Source organism: Pholcus phalangioides, unplaced genomic scaffold, assembly GCF_987345545.1.
Source record: "Pholcus phalangioides strain wild (caught in Gottingen) unplaced genomic scaffold, Ppha-v1.0 ptg000009l_1, whole genome shotgun sequence".
Classification (NCBI taxonomy): Eukaryota; Metazoa; Arthropoda; class Arachnida; order Araneae; family Pholcidae; genus Pholcus; species Pholcus phalangioides.
In genome coordinates, this window is record NW_028301602.1 from 30,892,688 (window position 1) to 30,916,678 (window position 23,991).

Genomic DNA, 23,991 nt, shown 5'->3' on the forward strand with positions numbered 1-23,991 from the left:
TATTTTTTCAAACTCAAGTAAAATGTCAAAACTAGCATTCTTCGTTAAACGCGTTTAAAAGTTTTCATTCACGTTTTTACATACGGGCATGTAAAAACGCAACAATTAAGGCAATAAAGTGGGCGTAACTTGGGTTCTGAGCGTCATATAAACAAAACAAGGCCTGTTTTGGAATGACAAAGAATGTGGGGCTTTCATAAAAAATAAAAATCGACATTTCTTCCAAAATGGCGTTTCCAACGTTATCGGATACCTTAATCAAATTGGAAATTCAATTAACCAACCTCACTAATGTACAATGTAGTCTGCACATCGTATCGTTATTATAGTGAGGAAAATAAAAAACTTATAGCAGTGATTTCTCAAATGGTTTGCCGTGGCACCGTGTCATGTGGTCCTTCAGAAATGTCGAGGATAAAATTACGTTTTGTGAAGAGACTGCCCCTGCGGTGCCGCGCCGTATTTTAAATTCGGACATCATTTCGGCGGGTGCCGTGATCTTGAATATCAATCTCAGACAAATATGAAGATATGGTAGACAAAAAGTCCGTAGAAACTTTAAAAATTCATAAAAACTGGAAAAACAACCGAAATAAAAAACGGTTTGCAGGATTAACATCGCTAGGTCACGGGAATTTATTTAAGATAGAAAAAAAACTTAACAAAACAGCCGATAGGTGGAGCTGGTACGAGCGACTTCGGTTGGAAATTTGCAAATGAGACGGTTATAAGAACTTGCGCTCCTAATCCACAACTAGTTCACCGTTTTAATTCATGCATGTGGACCTGCTGCGGCTGGATTTGTTACTCGCCTGCAATGTGTTATCCCCTGTGGTGGTGGTGGTCACGTGGAATGCATACTGCTGTAATAAACGATTTGGAGGCATTCTGTTCGTTATTTGCGTATCTTTTCTTTGACTTCAGCGCTACCTATCGGCTTTTTTGTTACTTTTTCCCAGTCAAAAAAAAATTGACGTGACCTTAGCGATGTTAACCCTGCAAACCGTTTTTTTATTTCGGTTATTTTTCCGGTTTTTATGAATTTTTAAAGGTTCTACGGACTTTTTGCCCACAATGTATAATTATATTTTCATTAAGATTGTAAAATGCATTTTGGCAATCATTTAAAAGGAACGAATCATGCAAATGAAAAATCAATTTTTTCCATATCGTTTGCAGACATTTTTTATTTTACTTACAATAAATTGAAATCACTTCCTGAAGACAATAACATTATTCACGTGAATATGATTATTATTGAGAATACACTCACATTCGATTCATTTCCTGTTTCGCATATTTCCCCAGAAGCTAAAAAACGCACGCACACGAAAAATACGTATGTTACCTATATTTATGCGATTATAATCCGTTTAATACTTTGTAGAGAGAAATTTCTTATACATTTCTAATTATTTCTTGCATTTTTTGTCTATTTATTACCATGTTCTTATGTGTATGGGATTCGTAGGAACAATATTACGACTCTAATGATCACACTAGAATAAAGGACGAGCCAAATGTCTATGACACATTTTAAAAATTGATACAAATTGAACAAATTGGCATTTTATAGTGTGATCTGCACTAAAATGCTTATCGTGATCACTAATTTTGTTTCTGGAAATGAAATAGTTCAAAACTTCACACACGCATGTGTTATTTTTGCTATTGGTTTTCGTTCATCACTGACCATCTCAATACAAAAATGAAGCAAGTAATCGAGACTATCTAAGAGATTGCGCCTGGTCCTCCGACTGAGAGTGGAGGCCTCGTTGGAAGCTCTCTAATGATATTACCTTTTACTACTTGTTAACTATTCATGCACCTCGTACACATTCATCTGTGGAATTTCTAACCAATCGGTACATGCCGGAATGTGTGGCTCCCTAACGTATTTATTTCGTCAGTGACCTTCGAGAAACATGTCATTACTTTTATCTAAATTCCGTAAGGAAAGGGTCTTTAGTTGTCGATAGCCCTAGTGATTTTTGGAGATTGGCATTATTAGAACCGAAATTCATGTTGGTGAATGCATGGGTTGAAATTAAATACCATTCACACACACAGATGTGACTCGACTCGAGCTATAAAGTGCTACAAAGTCGGGGGGGGGGGACTTCCTTGTACTGCCACTTTCTGTCGAATTTGCGCTACTCTCATTTGAAATCTTTACGGTGCACTTCGATGTGTTGAACTGCTAACTGTTTACTATAATGGAACCTCCCATAATGGACACTCTCCCGTTAGTGGACACCTTCCATTTACAGACACTTTTTTGAATTACGTCGAGGGATCTCAATGTATTTCACTATCCATTAACGGACACTCCTGATTACCGGACAAAATCTTCGGTCCAAGGCAGGTACTGTTAGCTCTCTGGGCGAACGGGACTCGTGCCTGAGGCACACAAATTTTCAGGGTCGTGAAATTGGCTACTGTTTTGTATCATAAGAATGGGCTCTTTCCCTCGCCTCTGCCTCAAAGAAACCTGTATATAAGGGGCCAAGAAAACTGTTATTTGTTCAGGGCCCGAACTTGTGAGAAACAGGCCCTGGTCCCAAGGATGTCCGTTATCGAGAGGTTTCTTCACTGTATTCTTTTATTTCTAAAAAAAACAATTCCTGACCATGATAAGAATTTCATTGCAGACAACAAAATATCATTTAGTTGATTTTATATTAAAAAAAATAGTTTGTCGTAGAGTTCTGGCTCACCCTGTATTTTGATACATGATTAGTATGACCACTTTCCATAAAATATATACATGTATCAACAATGTACCTCATATTAATTAATATGAGGAATATTAATTAATATAAGAGTAAAAAGAAATAAGTGAAAATATTTACACGAGCACTATATTATACTTCCCTAATCTACATATATAGAGTAATATCGTCACAACCGCATCCATTTTTAAATTAAACTCTCCCAGGCCGGCTGCAATTTTACAGTATGTATAGTACCTCTTGCGTGTGGTAAATCTCATTGAAACAAGATATCCACCTTCTGAGCTTATTTTGGAGTGAATCACTTGATCAGGAGAAAAAAGGTTCTAATGATCCCTTAAAAAATCAACGGCATTTGATAAATCAATGGCTGAGCTGAGAGCATCCAAATCCAGAAACGGATCACAGAGCCAGATAGAGATCAACTGCTGTTTTGCAACGTCTTTTCAATTACGTATTTTAGTATCTAGATCCTGAGCTGTGGCTGTTGTAAGAAGGTTTCTCTGGATACCGATTCGGTGGTACGTAGTGGCGCTTATCAGCGGTGTAGTGAGGAAGGTCGTGGTGTTCGTACGTCTTCGCGTGATGGTGGTGGGACGGTCCTAGATCGACGTGAACTCCACCTTTGGCAGGTCCGACGCTAAGAGCTATCTTGCCGAGCTGTGACAGTCCCAATGCACCGACACCAAGACCGGCTCCAGCGACTTTGCCGAGGGCCATCAACAGCTTCAACTGAGTCAACCCGATGACACCAAGCTTGGCGATGGTGTGGAAATCGATCGGTATGTTTATGTCCACGTGAGCCGATTTCTTCGGCGGCGGTGCATGGTATTCATGGATCTCGTAAGACCTAGAATCAATAAAAAAAAGAACGAATATATCATCAATAAATCATTGCATCTTCATAACACGGAAAATTTTTCCAAACTTTTATTTTTTTATTTCATGGGAAAAAATAATTAAGTCTACCAAATAATTGAGCAGCCCTTACGGGTGTGCGGCAGGTGCGGTCGCACTAGAACCCGAGCTTTGTATGACCCCGCATTGGCGATAAAGGTGTCACAGCAATGACGATTAAGCGCAGTGATTGTGTTTTGTAAATAACAATTTCCAGACTTAGGACTGACCGAAGATGTACTGCTCTATTTTAATTTCTGTTAGCTTCTCCTCTTTTTCTGCAGAGCAATTATGAATTTCCAAACATTGGGAAGATGGACTTAACTGTGCTAATGGACGAATTATGCTAGCCCTCAATATTATTATTGGTTCTTGCAAAGCCATCAATAGTGGCGTCGAACTAATTCCATGGTTCTATAGCTAATTGTGGATTTCTCCTGTGATTTGCTTATGTTAGCATTCCAATCCAGGTGTCTTCGAAATAATTTCCAATATCAAGTAAATATTTTTTATTGTCTCTGTAGTACTTACTCTATAGCATTTTTCGGGAACGCTTCGATATCATCGATATATGACGATGGCATATTTGTGTCAGAGAATTCTAATATCACACCTTATTTTCTGAATCATTTCAAAGCATTTTGAAAGTACGTATGCCAGTCTGGAAAAAGTGAGAAGGGAATTGTTTTTACAAAATATAATCCCTACGCTTAGGCTGATAATATTTGCACGAGTAAATGGGCTGCAAAATACGGGGCATTGGCAATTATCGTCAAAAATGATGCCAAAAGTAAGCAAAATTGCTAATTCGTGCTAAAATCACAGAACAGTCGCTAGTCGTGTAGTGCTACTACAAATTGCAATGAATTAAAAAAAAAATGGCACAAATATTTAAGTTGAATATTCTTATTTTGTAGACGTGATTATCGTAAAGTAATTTCTGTGTTGGGAAGATAACTTTTATTGTTGTTTTGAAGTTAAAAAATTCAAGTTTGGCTTCGTTGAAATACGTGAAAAACCGGGACATTTTTGCAAAAAAAAGTCGGGACAGCCCGAAAAACAGAAAAAAAAACAGATACTGTCCAGGAAATATAGGACGTATGATCACTCTAACTGCACTAAATAATCAGCGCTAAATTGCCACCCTACTGAATAGCCGTAGATTCATATTGGATGATTTCACCAATTCTTAAATTATTTATTTCATTAATTCTGAGTTATCATCAACTGTGGAATTTTTTCCCCGTTCCTTCCGAGTTTTCATCGGTCCTGGAAATCATTTCTTTAATGAATTATGAATTATTATCTATTCTAGAATTATTTCTCTCATGAATTCTGAATTTCTATTGATGATGGGGAATTATCTATTTCAGTTATTTTAAATTTATCGATTCCAAAATTTTCATTAGTTTCGGGAGTTTTTTTCCCACCAGTTTAAAATTACCTTAAATGCTGAATTTTCATAAATTTTTACGTTAATTTGCATAATGTGCTTAAAAGTTGGATTTACATGAACTTATAACGCGATCCTCACGGATTTCCAAGGGATCAGCATGATTCGTCCAGGGAATTTGTTAGTGTTAAAAAACATCCATGCCCGAATCGGGATTCGAACCCAGACCTGCACAGTGAGAAGCCAGTTCGCCAACCGAGTTACGTATTACTAATATTTACATTTAAAAAAAATGTTATTAATATCAAATTTAAGTTATTATTAAATTATATGTGATTAATTTTTTTTTCTTTTGTATGTTATATACATATATATATTCTTTTGTATTTAATATACAAAAGTATTCTCAGTATTCTTGAATGTTCTGAAATAATAGATATCGATTCCCCTCCCCTAACAGAATACATAAAATTGGGGCGAAGCGGGTCCTAAAAATTTTTGGTATCCCAAAATTAAGAAGCACTTTTGCACGCTATGCACTTTTCACGACTGCGATTTTTCTCCAAAAAATGTAGAAAAACCGGAATTACTGCTGCCCTCTAGTGTCCAAGTTACGCTTTTGTTAGTTGCGAAATATAGCCAAAAGATGGCAGCAGAATTTCTGGATTTCGATATTCTTCAAAATCATGAAGAAAGTAACTTAGTGAATACAAAAATGTTAATGCGACGTGGGCACGACGTGGTCTCATACCTTTTTACATGGTGAAAAGTAGAAAAATATCATTAAAAATATCAAATATCACTAGATATGATAGTTTTTAATGGTACAGAAAAATAACAAAATATGAGCAGGAATTACATTTCTGCTATTAAAATAACTTTTGATTTATTTAAAATTTTTTAGTATATTTCTCATGCCAGTATCATATCCTATATGCCAGTATTAGGTTTTACATATCTCTATTGCTTAATTTTTTGCAAATTTTCAAAACTATACGTTATTGGCACCTTGCGAGCAAGATAAAATAGCCTGAAATCAATGTAATTGAACAAAAATTGAATCGGAATAAAGAGAACTATTCATTTCATAAACTGAAGTTGCATTATTGAGTTTTTAATTCATTGTAAAGAATGACAATTATGGTGATCGTTTCAACATACTGTAATTTTTCCATCTATGCATCATTCGAAACAAAATTGCTCTATATGCCAATAGATGGCAGCAGCAACTAGTGCCTTATCCAGTCATCCAATCATTAACTATTTGCTTGATCGGTTTCTGATTTTTTTCTGCACATAAAATGTCAGGTGTTTTTTATTTTTCCATGTGTATGAGTAGAAATAACAGACAGTTACAGAATATCGTACTCAATTTTCTAATTTAAAAATCGTAAAATTCTTATTCACTTCTTGCCTTTTTCTGAAATATTAAAAAAAATTAATAAGCTCCTAAATTTTTGAATGTTTCTGCATGTAATAGAAATAATAAAGTTTTTAAATAGATTATGTAACTGATTACTATGAAATTAGTAGGGCTCGGACTTTTATGCGCTTAAGATGAAACGTCGTTGCCGATAAGTTAAAATAACCCGAATTTAACGATCAGCAACAACGTTTCATCTTTAGGGATATAAAAATCTGATCCCTACTAATTGGCTTACAAGATTATGTATCTATAGATATCATTATATTGCTGCTGCATGAAGCCATATCATGTCTACAGATTTAGTTGCATGTTTACTTTTCGTTCGCGTCCTCTAGGGGCAAAGATAGTGATGCCCGTACTTCAACCTTGAACCTTCACTCGTATATCGGGGATGCCGTAGACGAGACTTTAATAATTCATACCCCCCCCCCCCATCATCACTCTGCCAATTGAATGCTGTAGTGCACTGAAGCCATGTCGGCATAAGAGAATAGGAGTGATGGCAATTTAAGAGTTATCTCACACCGTGTCTAAGGTGGCGAAAAATTAATAAATGTGGTACATTTACATCCACATTAATCCTTTCCCCGAAGAATTCGTCACCTCCAAAGGAACTTATGGATATTATATATTGACAATAATTGATGCTAGCTAATTAGATGTGATAAGAAAATGCAATATGAATAAGTGACAATAAAGTCAACATACGATGAGTGATAGGCTAGACAGGCAATATACAGTGATGTAATTAATGCTATATGAATACGATAATCTAGACAAAAACAATATTGGTTAATAATACTCCACTTGAGATTAAATTTAGAATATAATACGTTTAAGTCATGAAGTATATACGATGGCATACGCAGTGTATCAATTCTGACACTATCAGAAGGGGAAAATTAACCATATAATATATTTCAGATATTATTTAATACATTAATTGGGTCTGGACACCTCGAAAAGATTTGTAGGTATTGTAAGTCTAAAGGTATCAGTGCTATTATAATTCGAGATTTCGTGAAGATGTTCATGGTCAGAGTTGTGAAGAGAATCGGAAGTTTCTGGAGAGCCTTTTGACATGATCAATGATTGTTTTAATCTTGGTATCTGCGTATATACCTATTTCTGATGAATTGGGGGGGGGGGGGACCTGATAAAACTTCGGACTGTTACGTTTTGGAAACGTTCAAGAGCTATAATTTTAGGGTGTCGAGAATACATCCAGGCAGGAGCCGCGTAAAGTAATGTAGGACGTATGATCAATTTATGCAGTATGAGTTTGTTGTTGATAGAAAAGGCCGTATTATGCCTGCAAATTTTGCTAAGGGCCCCTCTGGTTGTTTGGGGGTTTTAATAACTTCAGAACAGTGATGGACGAACGAAAGATGTTTATCGAAAAATACACCAAGGTATTCACGTGTATCAGATGAATGTGAATAATGTTTCCTTGCACGTTGACATATGCATTTGGGGGAAACTCAATTTTTCCAGTTGCCACTGACACCACTCTTCAACTTTTTGGACCATCTCTTGGAGATTTGATAAGGCTTTCTTCGCGCTTTTTTATCTGTACAAATTATGGCACTGTCGTCAGCATAAGTAGCGATAATTCCTTTTGGTGCCACTGGTGAATCATGCACGTACAAATTATGAAGCAGAGGGCCAAGGACGCTGCCTCGAGCAATTGAGGCCCTGATAAGTCTAGGATTAGATGCGGTATCGTTTATCTGGACTCGAAAAATACGCGAGCCAAGATATTGTTTGGCAAATTAAATAATGCAGAATATCAAGTTTAGGCAAATAAGCTTATATTATATCAAACCATCATGCCGAATTTTGTCAAAAGATTTCGCCATATCGAAGAACGCAATTGCTGCAGTTTCTTCATAAATTCTGGCTGTTTGTAGGGCATTCAATAACTCTTAAAATTTTGGTTGTTGTAGACTGTAAAGTGTTTGCGGAAGTGTCGTGTGTTGCTGAGCTCCAAGAAAATTTCTTTCTTCAGTGGTATTAAAAAAAACCTTTAATGGTTATTTTTGGCTCTGGTTTGAAAAAGATATGAAAAAAAAGTTAAAGAAATGGACATTAATTTATTATTTTTTTTAATGATGCAATTTTTCAATTAACTGTTTTTTTAGTTGAAACAAATTATTTATTTTTATTCAATTAAAGTAATTAAAGGATGCCCAAAGTATTATGTAGCAAACAAATTGAAAAAAACCAACTTTAAAAAAAAAAAAAATTCTGTTTCTAGTCGGGAAAAATACACAAAAAAATATTCCTATCAGGTCAAAATTTCTTATATAAAAATTAAATTCTGAGAAATCATAGAAAATTGAATTTGATTACAAACCTATTCTTGAAAAACATCCACACACACTCTATCTCTCATCAGGCATTTTATCTTGCAAAAATAATCGTTTCTTACAAAAATTTGCAGGAAAACTTGAGAAAAAAAAACCGCTACTAAAAAAACGTAAAAATGGCAACTTACTTGGATTCGTGACTGGGATAATGATACTCTCCACACAGTCCAGGAGGCATTAACGTCGCAAATACAGCGAAACCAAAAAGGTATTTCACCAGCAACTGACTCTTGAAATCCATTCTGAAGAAAACAAAACCAAATGTATTAACGTTGACTTAATGAATACACAGAATCATTCCAGACGAATCTACAGAGAAAGTATTTAGGAGAAGATCATTCGTATGGACCTTGAACGTTTAACTAGTTCCACTCGCCACGTTTTAGCCTTTTAATAATACACCTTAAACCTTCATATTTTCCTTGTCAAGTCCACCTTGTGTCAAAATATCATCCTTGTCAAAAGCCACAAAATATCCGAATAATGAATATTTGATAGAAATAGGTTAAAGAGCAACTCCTATACGCTACCATGTATAGATCCAAAAAATCTATAAATGTGATAGTTTCTTCAAGTTTATGTATCACAAGAAAATACTCACACACACAAGATCTCATACTCTTTCCGTCAGAGCTGTCAGTTAGTGTTGGATGTGTTTTAGCAGAGGGTCAATATCCTTTCCAAGAGACCAGGGAAAATTACTGTCCTTATACAAACATGTTTTCTATATTCCGACCAGTTGATTTTTTCCGACTAGTTACATCAAGTAGGTCATGTGGCACCCAGGGAAAGTTTCGTCACTTTTCTTCGAAAAACAAGCAAATAACAACAGTGGAATCCGTGGTCTGTACTTAACCATATCCTCATTGGTTACGATACAATTATTGTAACAGAGGGAAAAAAGGGCTGCACATAAAATAGCCGTCACCTTTGGCCACAGGATGACATAATTCCTTTGATTCCGTTTGTGTGTTGTGAATCCTACTTTCCTTTTTTTTAAGGTAATTCCAAATCGGTATTTTAACCTTTCCATGATTTCAGATATTCTTCCCAGCACAAAATGTAATAAATACTAATGAGATGCAACTACATTGCAGATAGTTGTGTGCGAGTGTACACTTTGACATGTAATTGCGCAAGTTTGAGAGAAGTTATGACAAATTATACAGATATTTTTCTGTATAAACCGGGACAGTACAGATTTTTTTTCTGTTTTCCGGGCTGTCCCGAAATTTTTTTGCAAAAATGTCCCGGTTTTTCACGTATTTTCAACGAAGCCAACTTGAATTTTTTCCCTGCATTTTATTCTTCAAAACAATTATAAAAATTATCTTCCCGACTCAGAAATTACATTACGATAATCACGTCTACAAAATAAGAATATTCATCTCAATATTTGTCTTTTTTTTTAATTTACCGCATTTTGTAGTAGCACTTCCACGATTAGCGACTGTTCTGTGATTTTAGCATGAATTAACAATTTTGCATACTTTTGGCATCATTTTTGGCGATAATTGGCAATGACCCGTATTTTCCCGTATTTCGCAGCCCATTTGCTCGTGCAAATAGATTCAAAAGTTGATGGTAATTAACGTACCGTTGAGTAATCTGTGACTGAATATAGTGATAATGTAAAGAAAAACAAACATCAGAGATCATCGGAGTAGATCTTACGTGAAAAATAGTCTCATATATTAGATCACCAGTCTGTTTAGTTGCCTGTAATTCAGGAAATCTGTAATTGTCACTTCAAGATATGGAAGCGGGATGAGAAAGCACCATATTAAGAACGCGAACACGCATGTCACTGACAAAATATACACGATAAGGTCACACACGCACATTCAGAAGACACGTTTGCGGCATGTACCATATCATCAGAAATTCCTCAAAAACATATTTACGAGATGAATGCACGGTTAAATATTTGTACATTATCTTAATATAAATTTATTAATGTAAGTACATGTATACCGCTTTTCTTCTACACCAGGGGTGTTCAACACAAGGCCCTCACGGGCCACATTTGCCCGTCGAAGTTTCTCTTTGGGACCCACCGATCACTTTCAGAAAATTGTTGAAAAACGATTAATGCTAGAATTGAAGAAAAGAAGAAATGAAGAAAAAATAATTTCGGAATTGATGAAAGAAATAATTCTACACACTAAATGGAAGAAATTACTCTGGAACAAACTGGTGAAGATTCAGAATTATTGATACGAATAGTTTTTGAAATTTTGAAGCAAATAGTTTCAGAATTAGTCAAAAAAACATCTTATGAACCAATGAGAGAAAAAATTACGCAATTTCTTTTAAAAATTAATGCACATTCAATGAAAGAGTAATTGCATATAATTATTGAAAGAAATGATTTCAAGATATATTGAAAAGAAAAATGATTTCAGAAGTACGAAATAAATACCTAAGAATTATTTAAAGCGATTTCAGATTAAATTAATCTCAGAATTAATTAATTCAATCAAAAACTTTTTCAGAAATGGTGAAAAAAAATATTTCAGAACTCAAGATATGCAGAAAACTGGATGTTGTGAAGATATTTATTATTTGAGACCTTGACTTTTGCCCCATCCCATCTCTGCCTCTACCGGGAGTCAAACCCGGGTCCCTTGATTGCAGGACGAGTGCTCTCACCACTAAGCTACAGAAGAGACAGAGATTTCCTTTCCCTTGAGCGTATATATGCCGAACGGAACCATGAAATGGACTAAAGAACCACCATATATATATGACATGATGCCGGTCTCCACTCTTGTTAATGTAAGATATACAGAAAACTGTATATTGGTGAAGATATTTATTATTTGAGATGCTGATCTCTCTCAAATAATAAATATCTTCACAACATCCAGTTGTATGTATATCTTGCATTAACAAATGGGTAGCGACACCATGTCATATATTTCAGGACTAATCAAAATTGATAGTTAATAAAAGAAATAATTTCAGAATAAATAAATCCTTCAGTTTTTTTGTCCTGCATAACTCGGCCCCTTCTATTATGATCTCACTAAATTATATAAGTTTGGTGGCAAGCGAGATTCGTGGGAAATTTGACCATGCCTGTAAGGTTGAAGAAGCCTGTTCTGCACCTTCCACCCAAACGCACCCCACCTTCCTTCTATACGCAAACAGCTATAAAAGTTCACTTTTCCGCGGCAGCAAACGTTTTGCGTACTAGTCTCGGCGCACCCTCTTCTTTTCGTTCACATGTGCAAATATTGCAGTAGCATTGGGAGTTCTAGCACCCGCTTGACGACTTTTTCCCTTCGCAAGGAAAGAAATGGAGAGCAGTTATTGGTGAAAATTCTTGAAGCGGGTTTTTCAGATCTGCCTTTTCTATTTCCTATGTGAACGGGGCTAATATCTCTCTGAAATGTGAAGCGAAGTTTGTTCGGTCCTTCAATATTCAATGTTCTAGATAGAAGAAATACTTCTGGATAAGAGAAAGATTACTAGGAGGACTGAGATGGTTATAGACTCACCAAGTTACCGAACGTCTTTTGGTATATTGAGTTGTCTTATCCACCCAGGGGCGTCGGAAGTGTTTCGAACTTGTGGGTGCTCGTCTTGAGTCCCATGTAGGAAATTTCGATTTTTGAATCATTTCTGTGGGTGCTCGAACCCGTTTTACAAACTTCCGTGGGTGCTCGAGCACCCACAGCACCCCCGGCTCCGGCGCCACTGTATCCACCGAATACTAGGACTGCATGAAAAAGTATAGAAATCCACCGACGTGAATGTCTAAGGTCGCGCACATAGTGGGACGATCAAGAAGTACGAGATTGTATAATAGAGATTAGCGACGAAAACAGTTGTATTGTTTTGTTCTACACCACACATACACGAGAAGCGAGGTGAAAGAGAGAAAGAGGCACTTCTAAAGGTGCGCTTTAGAAATGCTGTTTCGCTATTTGCTGTTGTTGGTCCTTTTTCTCCCCCTTTTAAGAGGGAGAGAAATAAAAAAGAGCTTCTGTGGAGGGATCATCACACCTTTACATTTCAACACCCTTCCGGTCATTTTCTCTATCCTTATTTTTTTTGTGCGGACATCTCTTCCTCCACCCCTATGCTATTTTTTCTTCCTAGTCGCAATTCTTGTAACTCGTGACCTCTTCGTCCCACTATGGAGCGCAGCCTAAAAATTTGCAACTGTCAAGCAAATAGAAATATTATAAGCTTAATTAACCGCTTAATTGCTAAAATTCAATTACAATAACAAAGTAAGTTGAATGGGATTTGAGTTTCTTCGAGAAAGTGTTTGTTATAAATAGTTTCACCCCATTTCAGCAGATAATCAGGACAATGGTCATCGTGCACAGAGGACGCTTCCTAATTACTAATTACTTTATAACTGCGACCATTGAAATGCTGTCCAATTAATTGCAGGAAGCTGATGGCTCCAATACGATATTGCATTTCAGTGTATGTTAGTTTAAACATAAAAGATTCTCTTGGTCTAAATATAACTGTCAGATAGAAAAGGACAGGTTGATAAGGCTTCAAGTTATCTCTAATAATTGACGAGCATCGTCTTGACTCGCTCCGTTGGCTTTTTAGGACCCGTTTCAATTCTACATTCGTTATTTTTAACGAGCCGCTACCATACCTCCGATATTTCTCACACCTACGGTTAATTATTATATTATTTTCCATCAGGAACGACACTTCTGTGGATAGAACAAGTGTATTTTTCAATTACGTTAGTTCCGTACAGGTATTCAGAGCTTCCCTTGCTCTTTTTGTATCGTATTTTACGAACCTTACGGAAGAGTTCGTGGTCAAAGTTAATTGGATCGTAACAAAGGCTTATTTTTAGAATTCTAAAAGAATAGTTTTCTATAGACCCTGTATAACTTTCCATACTTCCGCTTACTGATGATCATTTGATGAAACATGGGGCTTACATTCAAGCAAATTGCGTCATGGGATTAAGAGAAAATCGTACATTACAAACTGAAACAAACGTAAATCTGTACAGATCACCCGGAAGGTTAAAATGCGGAATACTACTGTATTTACCTTTGGCGCCATGAATTATTTTAACGCCTTTTGCCTTTTCTCGCCAACAGAGCAACCCAATGTTTGCTGTCATGTTGTGCTTCGACGTCACTGTGCGATGCGAACAGCTGCACCAATGAATTACCAGAAAAAATAGAATAGCACTATCATTGGCGATTTACACTGAGGTGAACCGTTTACTGCATTCGAACAGTATTGAATTCATTATGCACTCATGCTAGCGATAGATGTTTTATAGATATGTTAATTTTACTTACTCTTGAAATTTGAATGGATGAATGGGTCTTATGCCACCTATAAACACAAAAAGTGATAAGTTCAAAGGCTCGGTTTTTTTATCACACATAAATATACATCATCACAACAAAGAAATGAATTTTCATCAGCCTAGAATCCCAGAGTTACCATATTGGTGACTCAAAAAATCCAAACACCTCTTTGTGACCATTTATGATGGGAACGGAAGCAACCCAGCAAGCAAGTCATCGAAAATTGGTACTCAGATGTTACCTTTAATAAAGCAAAATCTGCCAAGCAAAAGTTGTTGATTTAGAACCAGGCATGGCATTTTTTTTTTTTTTTTTTTTTTTTTTTGCGGCAAGGCGATTTGGCAAATCTTACTATATGATTAACTTCAGGGAATCTTTTTTTACTTTGGGTCATGCAATGCTGTAATTTAGATTGATGTTGATATTGTATTATTTTGAAAAACACATGTACATTTCACGCATTTCATTACACTGCAGTACAGATATTTACGAGATATATTAAAAACGCGATGCCCATATATAGAACGGATGTCTGGTAACCCTTCCGCTAGCTTATTATCTTGTATTAGTGGTTTCCCGACCAATTTCATTTCGGGTACGTGTTGTTCATTCAAAGATACGAAAAAAATAGTAAAGTAATAAAAAAATGTACAAAACCTATTACATTATACAAGAGCGTACACGTAAATAAGCAACTAATTATGCATTTTTAGGGGAGAGGGATTCGAGTACCCCCTGCGCGCATTTCTAGCAGTAAAAAGGCCTGCACGCATATCTAAGGGCAAGGAATTCGGAGTACAGTCGCGCCCCGCTTAATTAGGTAACTGATAGTCTCTCTCTGGTAGCCCGCTTTATTCTGATAAAATCTTCCGTAACCAAAATTTATCCCATGGAGACAATATTAAAGTTCCCTCTAATGTGATAATTTCTAAAAGTTTCCCCCGCTTAATCGAATATTGGAGTACATATCAACCCCCTATGTACATAATATTTTTATTGAAAGAACATTCAAAAATTCAATAAAATATGTTAACATTTAAAAACTTTTAAAAATCCAGAATTAGTGTCCTGTAATGCCACAGTTATTTTCAGTAATTATTTTATTTTTTGTTCTTTGTTCAGCTCATAAAGGACGCTAACTTTTCATAGAAGAAAAAAAATCTTTAAAAACCTGCACAAACGGCATGGCTTCATGCGATGTCTTAAAATTAGAATAAAATCACGCGATAAGAGATAATTTCTGTTTGCGAAACAGACTGAAATTTTGAATGCAATAATAATAATAATAATAAAACCAAGGAAAAAACTCAAACTGAAATTGCCAAAGAGCAGGAAAATTTTCAAGCTCGGGTATAAAAAAATTATAAAAAAATGTGACTGAAATTGAAGAATATTTGCGAAAGAATGGAAGCTTTTTTTTTATCAGAAAACGGGAGAAGAAAATCTAATTTCGACGGGGGTTTGAACTAATGTCTATTGCAAAGAATGAATGAACGCCATAACTCTGCCACTGGGCTTATCCCGTGGCCGAGATCTCTTCCAGTTCAGCTTCGTGGTAGAATCTGGAACACTTTGAGTCACAAAAAGAAAAACAAACATACAAAATTTTTAAAATGTATTTTCCTTTTTCAGTTGGGTACTGTCGCGATTAACAAATTCTGTGGTGATAACAGATGAGATTGAATTGGTAGTTGGAGAAAAGTTTAAAGGGTTTTGTTAAGAGGAATGTATGTGCATATTGAAATGAAGGTACATTTCAAAAGCAATTGGAGGAAGCCCATGCCATCTCATCTGTTATCTTATACTCGCCATGTTATATACATTCTATTGCAATGGTTTTATGCTGAAAAGCCAACACGCACAATTAACCTCGTCCATGATTTGGCAAAAAACAAAGGAAATCGCTTAAGATTTTGAAAACTCCGAAAATATAAAAAAATGTATGGCAAAAATAACTTCAATTTGAAATTTCATTTCTGTTGGTTTTTTCTTTCAACATTTGACTAATTTACTGTTTGAATTCCCTCATTTCGTCCTATATAGCTACGTTAGAGTCTGATACTTAATTCATTCCGCTCTGATATATATCTGTTAAAGTAATACGATAATTATACATACACAGTAGATTCCTCAATATAAAATCTATCAACAAATCATTCAAAGTTTATTGTGTGATACATTGTATCTAACAAGAGATGGCGTAGATGTTAAGCAAAAATAGTATATAGATAATTTCCATGTGAGAACAAAAAATGTGAATATCTATAATTCGTAAATTATTCGATCCAGATTGGCCTTGTACAGACCAACACCCCTGTTTAATCGATGCGGTCTGCATTCAAACAAGGTATGGAAAAGGTCGTTAATAGCGTGGGAGTCTGGACAGAAGGAGCAACTCCTTTTCTGGTCGAAGAGTAAGGAACACAGGTGTGGAACACACACAAGCAATGTTTCAGGATCTATACAGAGGCGGCACACCAAATTTAAAATCTACTGTATAATACGGTATGACACTGCAATCTAATTGTTCCTCGCTCAATCGGATATTATGTGCCGGAATCGTTGATATCCGTTTAAGCGGTGTGACTGCATATCTAGAGATACGCAAGACTCCATCGTTGTTCTCGGGCAAGTCTCTATCATATTTCTAGCCATATGCAAATTCCTTACGTATTTCAAGAGATACGTATGCCTTCTGAGAATTTACAGGTTTTTCTGGTAGCATAGCCTCCTACGCCTTTACAGGGAGGGGGGTTACTTATAGCAAGGTAGGTTAGCACACACACACAACCATTGTCTTACCATCTTTAATTAATGTCTGGAATAAATTTTTAAAAAAATCCATGTGTTCATTTTCACGCAGAGAGAGATGGAGCTCTCCCTCTTTACCTATATTTTCAAAACAAATCCTTCGATTACTGAAATAAATTATGCTACTTTATTCAGTGCATGGATTTTTTTAGATTAGCCATAATATCGCACATTTGTACGAGCCATCGTGTGTTACATCTCAAAAGTAACGTAGTATTGTATTAATAATCTTATAACTTCCGTCTTTTTATGATAATTGTAAAAATATATACTGAAAAATCAGAACAAAATTATATGTAAGATGAATATGAATGAAGTTCCTCGAATAAAAAGTATACAAGAAAGTTATTAAAAGCTCTTCAATGCAAAACTGCTCATAAACATCATTGAAAAATTGCCTTTTTTTTAGACAAAAAGTAAAAATACAAGAAGAGTTGGTTTTCCTGCCACACACACACGCAATAGATAAGATCACTGAACCAGGACACGAGGAAAAAGACCCTAAAAACTCGTTTTTAAAGTCAATTTTTTCTTCTTAATCTTCTCGTTATATATTGACCTTTCTTTCCTTCGGCGTCCAGCAGACAGACGTAAATCGGTCGGACTACTGACCCAGAAAATGGCCTAAAGATGGCTCTTCTGCAGTCGTGCGTCCAAGGCCGTCCACTACCGTTAGTGTAAAACTTTCGCGCGTTCAGGATAATAATATGAAATGAAAAATGCAATTTACGATGGGTTGAGATATCACGCCCCTTATATCAATTGTTTGTGTATTTATTACGAGATGTATATCAATTCCGTGATATAATCATTAGCGGGAATTCATTCACACTTGAATACGACTAAGTTCAAGTGTCATTGAACTTGCATTGACGAAATCTGTATAATCCGTAGGTGTCGCGTTTGGAGGCACTTATTTATAGAGATTTCACAGTGTTCGTGCCGTGAATCGAGAGCTTGTCTTTGAATTGTTAATTGTTTGGTATCAGATAATTAGTCGGGTACACAATCGGGCTAAATGCCTAAGTCGTGTCATCGTAGAGTTTGTTATAATAGCGCGTTGGCTCTGTTACATTCTCAAATTCTATGGCAGACTATAATCCGCGGATTATGAGACGATAAAAACTTGTCATTATCATTATGCGAACTATAAAGTCTATAATCCGCATTATGATGGACAACCACATATTATCTGCAGCTTTATTTTCTGAGAGGTTAGAATAGAAATGAAGACATATAATATATTAACAACTAAAACAAATTAAAAATGGTATGTATGTTACGGTGAATGTGGTAATTAATAACCAGTTATTATGCATATTTATCAATCGTCTTGTGAAGTTTGATAAGTTTATTACTTTTCCAGCGAATATGCACAGCATTCAAGCATTGTTGGTAAATTTAATAAATACTAAAATAATATAATTATATATAATAACCATTTTTTTTTCGTTGTTAAATTTACAAATATATGACGTGCTCTCACTTATAATCTCAAAATTTGATTAAGGGGGGTCTTATAAATAAAAAAATAGAGAAATTTACTTTTCATTCGTTCCTCGTGTGCTAAAACGTTCAATTATTGAAATATAGACCCCACTCTGAAAAGTCATTAGCATAAAATACCATATTTCTCAATTCAATATTCATCGAGATATTAGGTATATTAGCTATATTTTGGCAACTAATCTCAGTGTTAGTAAGCTCTCATTGGCTCAAATTTTGTCCTTGTTAGGGTTTATACACAAATAAAATGAACTCGAAAAATTGTATTTTTTCATTCGCAATATAAAAAACAATTACATTTTTAGACAATTCCAGAATTTTTACAACTTTGAATTTAATTTATGTTTCGCAATTAGTGAACCACACACTTAATCCTTGACGATAAATGCTGAAAATTTCAAAGTCCAATATCTCCATAAATATTGCATTTAGAAGCATGCAGTTTTTTGTAAATCTTCTCAGGACTGCATTTACATTCCACTAATTGGAGGTTTTAGCATACGGGGTCATTATAAAAAGTTCACCTTTCTATTTTTTCTATGTAAGTTATCTGTATATGACCCTTTGTGGGGTATTTAACACATTTTAAATAACCGCTAGTCATTTAAATGATTTTATAATTGAAAGTATGCTTTTAAAGTCAATGGCTGTTGTGCAAATAATTTAGCTCAGTTTGTATATATTTATTTTCAAATGGCATTACATATGTCAGCAGCGTACAAGCCGGAACATCTTGTCCAATTAATTGCTATTAGTAGCGTACACACACAGAGATATATAGAGAGCACACGGATGTGAGTAGAAAATCAAAAGCATTTTCTACAAAAAAAAAACATAAAAAAATTGCACCTACAATTCCTTGAAATTTCACTATTGTTGAAGCGATTGGTTTATGTGGATTATACTCAGAAAATCACACGGTACATCAGAAATATGCGATTGGGAATTCTAAATCCCAAACAGGCCCTATAAATATATATTGAAGAAATAAAAAGCCCCCCGAACAGGTCCCTGTAAAGACAAAAACATCCTTTGCTACCGTTAAAGAAATGCGAATTTGGAATTTCTTGGGAATCAGAACATAACTAAATTTATTTGTCCTTGATTAAGTAAAGTGAAAAGTTTTAAAGTAAATTAAAGTAAATTTCAAAACAAATTATTACTGTTACCATATTTTCTTTGACGATTTCTTGCATTTATCGAGTTCTGAAAAAAAGTTTCACGGCTAAATAATTCATATTTATCTGTTTTTGGTATATTTAAAATATGGCGAGAACAAATCGATTGTTTTTTAATATTTCTGTCCAGTACAGGAATTTAACATACCCTAAGAAAAATCCCTTTCATAGATATACAGTAAAATCTCTTTTAGATTACTATCCTTCGTTCATCTGAAAACCAGCCATTTAGAGAAATTGCCCTTTACTACAGGCTCCTCGAAAAGAAATCATGTTTTTGTTTAATTTCATGAATGAACAAAAATGATTGATTTCCACAATCTAATGGTATTATCACCCGTACTGAGTGAAGAATCAGTGAAGTAATTCTTTGCATAAAACAATTTACAAGACTGAAACTTGTGGTATGAATCTAATCGATGCATCGAATAAAAATTTCAGAAATTACTCTCTAATTTGTTCAAACAGCGCGTCTAATTTAGAAAAAAACATTTGTAGTACGAGACGAAGTAAATGCATGGTGACATAAGTCGACGGAACGTGAGGAGACAAACATATTTTTAAAGCCCCGTCTCTCTAACCCAGAATTTTAATGACGTAATTGTGATCTTTACCAATGAGCGAAACCTCATGTAACAATCCTATGTATGGGATGGAATAACGCATCTCGAACCACCAATTATTGTCGTCATAGCAGAGATTTAATAATAACCGAGGTCGATATAACCGAGTTTGACTGTATATATCTAATTTCTGAAAATTTTCTCAATGTTAAGGTTATATATATAGGGTTATATATATAAGGTTATATATATAGGGTTATATATATAAGGTTATATATATAAGTTATATATTATATAAGGTTATGTATAATTATGCAAATACAAATGCAAACACCAAGGCACAACATCCAAATTCCCAACGAGGTGGCTGAAAAAAAGATGCCCATAAAAAATATGGATGTCAAATATAACCAAAATTCAGCAACCCAATATAAAAGCATACATATCACGATAAAAGCAACAATTAATAATTGATAACCATATTATATTCGACGACTGTTCACAAAATAAACTTGTTCTAGATCAAGAGAAAAGATGAAACGATGTATTTTTAGATAAACTTTTTGCAAAGCATTAACACTCGTATTACCGAGCTTCCATTTTGCCATCATTTTTAGAACTTTGGTTGCCATTCAAGTCCCTGTTTTCAAAATTTTTTAATTTCACTCAATGACTTTCCCTAGTTCGTTGAAAGGAATTTTCTAATGTGAAAATAGCAGTTTTTCAGTCGTTGCATTCATTTTTACAAATTATGCGAGCATGGAAAATTACACAGCGATCGAGGTTCACGTCAATAACCAACTACTAATTGAAGCTAAACCCTAAACATCATATAAATGAGATTTGGGATAAAGAGAGGTTCCACTGTGCATTCCATTCATTTCGTATTATTTTATTTTATATTAACTGAGTCGATTAGCAGTTTCGAGCTGTTGCACGCCAATTCGTGTTCGATCTATAATGGAGCTGTGTAATTTCAAAACTAGATAGATCCATTTTTTTCGATTTTTAGATTATGATATTTATTTTTAGTTTTCCTACGGACTACCAGTAGGAAAAGTCATAACATTAAAAAAGTCACTATATGCTGTTCATTATGTGTGGCGTGAAAGTACAAGTAATAGTTGCAAAAACAGATCAGTAAAGAAATCCGTTTAAAAAGCAGATAGATCAAGTAGCACGTAGGCGCACAGATAGATCCCATAGCTTGGTTGCAAAACCAGATACATCCCATAGTTTGACTTTGACATTTGAAGACCGGCTTCCCCCCGCTTCCCATCTCACAGAGATAAAGTAAAATATTAAATTAAACTATTAAATTCAAATACGAATATTAAATTTAATAAAACTTCCAATAGTTTGACTGGCAAAACGAGATAGATCCAAAAGAAGAAGACAAATTCTCTCAAAGTAATATTAAAATATAGAGGCGAAAATTTAGTCAAAACTTGTGTCTATCTAAAACCAATTTGGGAAAATGAATAAATAAAATTCTTCCATAAGAGAGCAATGCAATTAATTAATTTATTGTCTCTCCTAAAAAAATTGTCAAATGTGATCTATCCGGTTTTGAAATTAACCATAAAAAAATCGACTTGAAATGAGTCAGGTGCTGCGTAGAGTAAACGTGCCTACACCGCCTCAGCCACATCCTCTTCTAACCCCGGTCCATTTTACTGATCACGACAAGCGCTTCGAAAAGTTATCTTATCCTCCACACTCACCCGTTGAATACGTCGACAAAAAGGGGGGGGGGGAAGGGCCCTTTGAACCAACCCCGCGCCTCCCACCGGGCTGTCCCCCTTCTACATTACACTCGAGGCGTAATGCCAATGGCGGGTTTATAAAACCCCAGAGCGGAACCTGACTGAATTTTCAAGTGATATGCAAGCTCATGATCCTTTCATTGAAAAGACCTCACGATCTTTTAGGCCTAACTTAGGCTTACAGCTAAATACCGTAATATCCCGATCCCAGTGTGTTTAAATTTCTTCTGGTAAATTTAACCAAAGTTTTTCATTAAGTTCTTCAAACGCCACTTGTTCAAATATCTTAAAACTTTGTGTGTGTCTGTCTACACTAAAATGTTACATACTTTAACGAGAGTATTTCTTATTAAAATTATTTGAGAAGTTTTATGGCAGAAAGTAGGAGTAAATTTCAGTGATTTTTGAAAAATCTGCATTGTTGTGGAAGTTAAAATTCGAGAAAATAATAATTAACAATTAAAATCCTAAATATTCTCGTTAAATTGTATAAAATATTCGTAGTATTTGAAAACATAAAAATTGAATGCCCAAAGTGGACAAAAATTTTTTAAATGTCCCTTAAAGAAAGGAGATTTTTCCCATAGGAAAACATAGGGAGCAAAGATCATGCACCAACCTTCCTTGAATTATCAAAGAAAGAATAGAGGAAAAACAGAACTTTCAAACTTTTCTAGGTCTTCAAAGATTTGCTGTTCAACAACTTGGTCGAGAAAACCAAAGTCTGACTCAATACTAAATTTGCTCATACAAAATACATATTTTTTTCGTCCGACTTCGAATTATCCAAAATATCCGAAAAAAAAAAATTCGAATGAAACAAGAAATTCTTTAACATTCAATTGAATCGACTAATATCCAACTCAAAGGGAGTTATTCTTAAGAGTTCGAAGTAATCAAAATTCGAATTAAGCAAGTTCTAGTGTATAAGGTTTTTAATCCTACATAATATTCTGAAGAAAATGAATATATACACACAGACACGGGCCTTACCTGATCGTATTTTCCACTGGTCTTCGATCAAATCCAACACCCCGGTCACTACAAAAATGAAACTGAGAGAAATCCCAGCGAAAATGAAATCAGTCCTGTTAGGGGTTTTTTTCTCTTTCTTTCCCTTTGTTATTTTCGTAGCCTCAGGTGCTGAGTAAAAAAGTTCATCGTCCACCTCTAGAAAGTACTTTCAACAACTAAATAAAAACACGTTCATTTCGTATATATATATATATACACACACACACACAACGCACATTAACGCAACGTTGATCTACATTTGTACCCCCCACCTTCCTCTATCTGTCTTCCAATTTTATCCACCTGTAGAATCTAGTGACCCACATTACAAAATAAAATATAAAAAAAAGCCCATGGATGCTGCTACACTGGGAAGCATGTAATCTCGCCAAGATTCCCCTCGCCAATATATTATGATGGGATAATGGACAGTGGTTGGACCACTTACCCTTTCGGTCATTAGTTAATTGCTCTCGGGATCGAATCAAATATCGACGTGTTGTTATAGGTTGACTGTGCCCATTTTTCCAGGTATCGTTTGGATTTAACATCTTCCTCTATAGTTACTTTGATTGAGCTCTGATTCTTCGTACTAGTACATTTTTTTTTTACAACAGGGATACCTCGATACAACGATACTCCACTGGCCAAGAAAAAATATCGTTGTAGAGAGGTTATTGTTGTATCGTGAGGTAGCATCGACATCAGGCGCCACAAAATTTACACTGCTATTGGCATCTCTTCTTAATTGGCGTTGTTAACACCAAGTAAAATACGCACCAATTATTCACAAAGTACCATTATGAGTATTTATTCGCAACAAAAAAAATCTTTATTGATTAGTTGATGAATAAAATTCAGTTGGTTTTTCCGACCTGTAAAGTAGTTTGCTTCACAACTATAGAAAGTAGCTTCACCGCAACTTTATTAACACTTTCCATAGGTAGACAGTACAAAATACCGTTGTTACTAAAAATACTCGAAAAAAACACTGTGGAGGAATTTATTGAAATATATTGAAGGTGAT

General features: G+C 35.1%; 1 protein-coding gene across 4 annotated transcripts; it reads right to left on the minus strand.

The window, feature by feature from the left end:
• Nucleotides 1-1,169: 1,169 nt before the first annotated feature.
• LOC149082799 (uncharacterized) lies at nucleotides 1,170-23,243 on the minus strand. 4 transcript variants are annotated; one of them, XM_089235958.1, is made up of 4 exons: nucleotides 22,944-23,152; nucleotides 14,115-14,151; nucleotides 8,946-9,059; nucleotides 1,170-3,582 (listed from the first exon to the last, which is right to left on the minus strand). In XM_089235958.1, the coding sequence occupies exons 3-4, from the start codon at nucleotides 9,056-9,058 to the stop codon at nucleotides 3,192-3,194; spliced, it is 504 nt and encodes a 167-aa protein (XP_089092084.1). In that variant the 5' UTR covers nucleotide 9,059; nucleotides 14,115-14,151; nucleotides 22,944-23,152; the 3' UTR covers nucleotides 1,170-3,191. The 4 variants fall into 4 exon arrangements, with proteins under 4 accessions (XP_089092084.1, XP_089092083.1, XP_089092086.1 ...); XM_089235957.1 differs by lacking the exon at nucleotides 14,115-14,151 and having other exon boundaries at nucleotides 22,944-23,243; XM_089235960.1 differs by lacking the exons at nucleotides 14,115-14,151; nucleotides 22,944-23,152 and adding an exon at nucleotides 13,858-13,922.
• Between the last annotated feature and the right edge of the window lie 748 nt (nucleotides 23,244-23,991).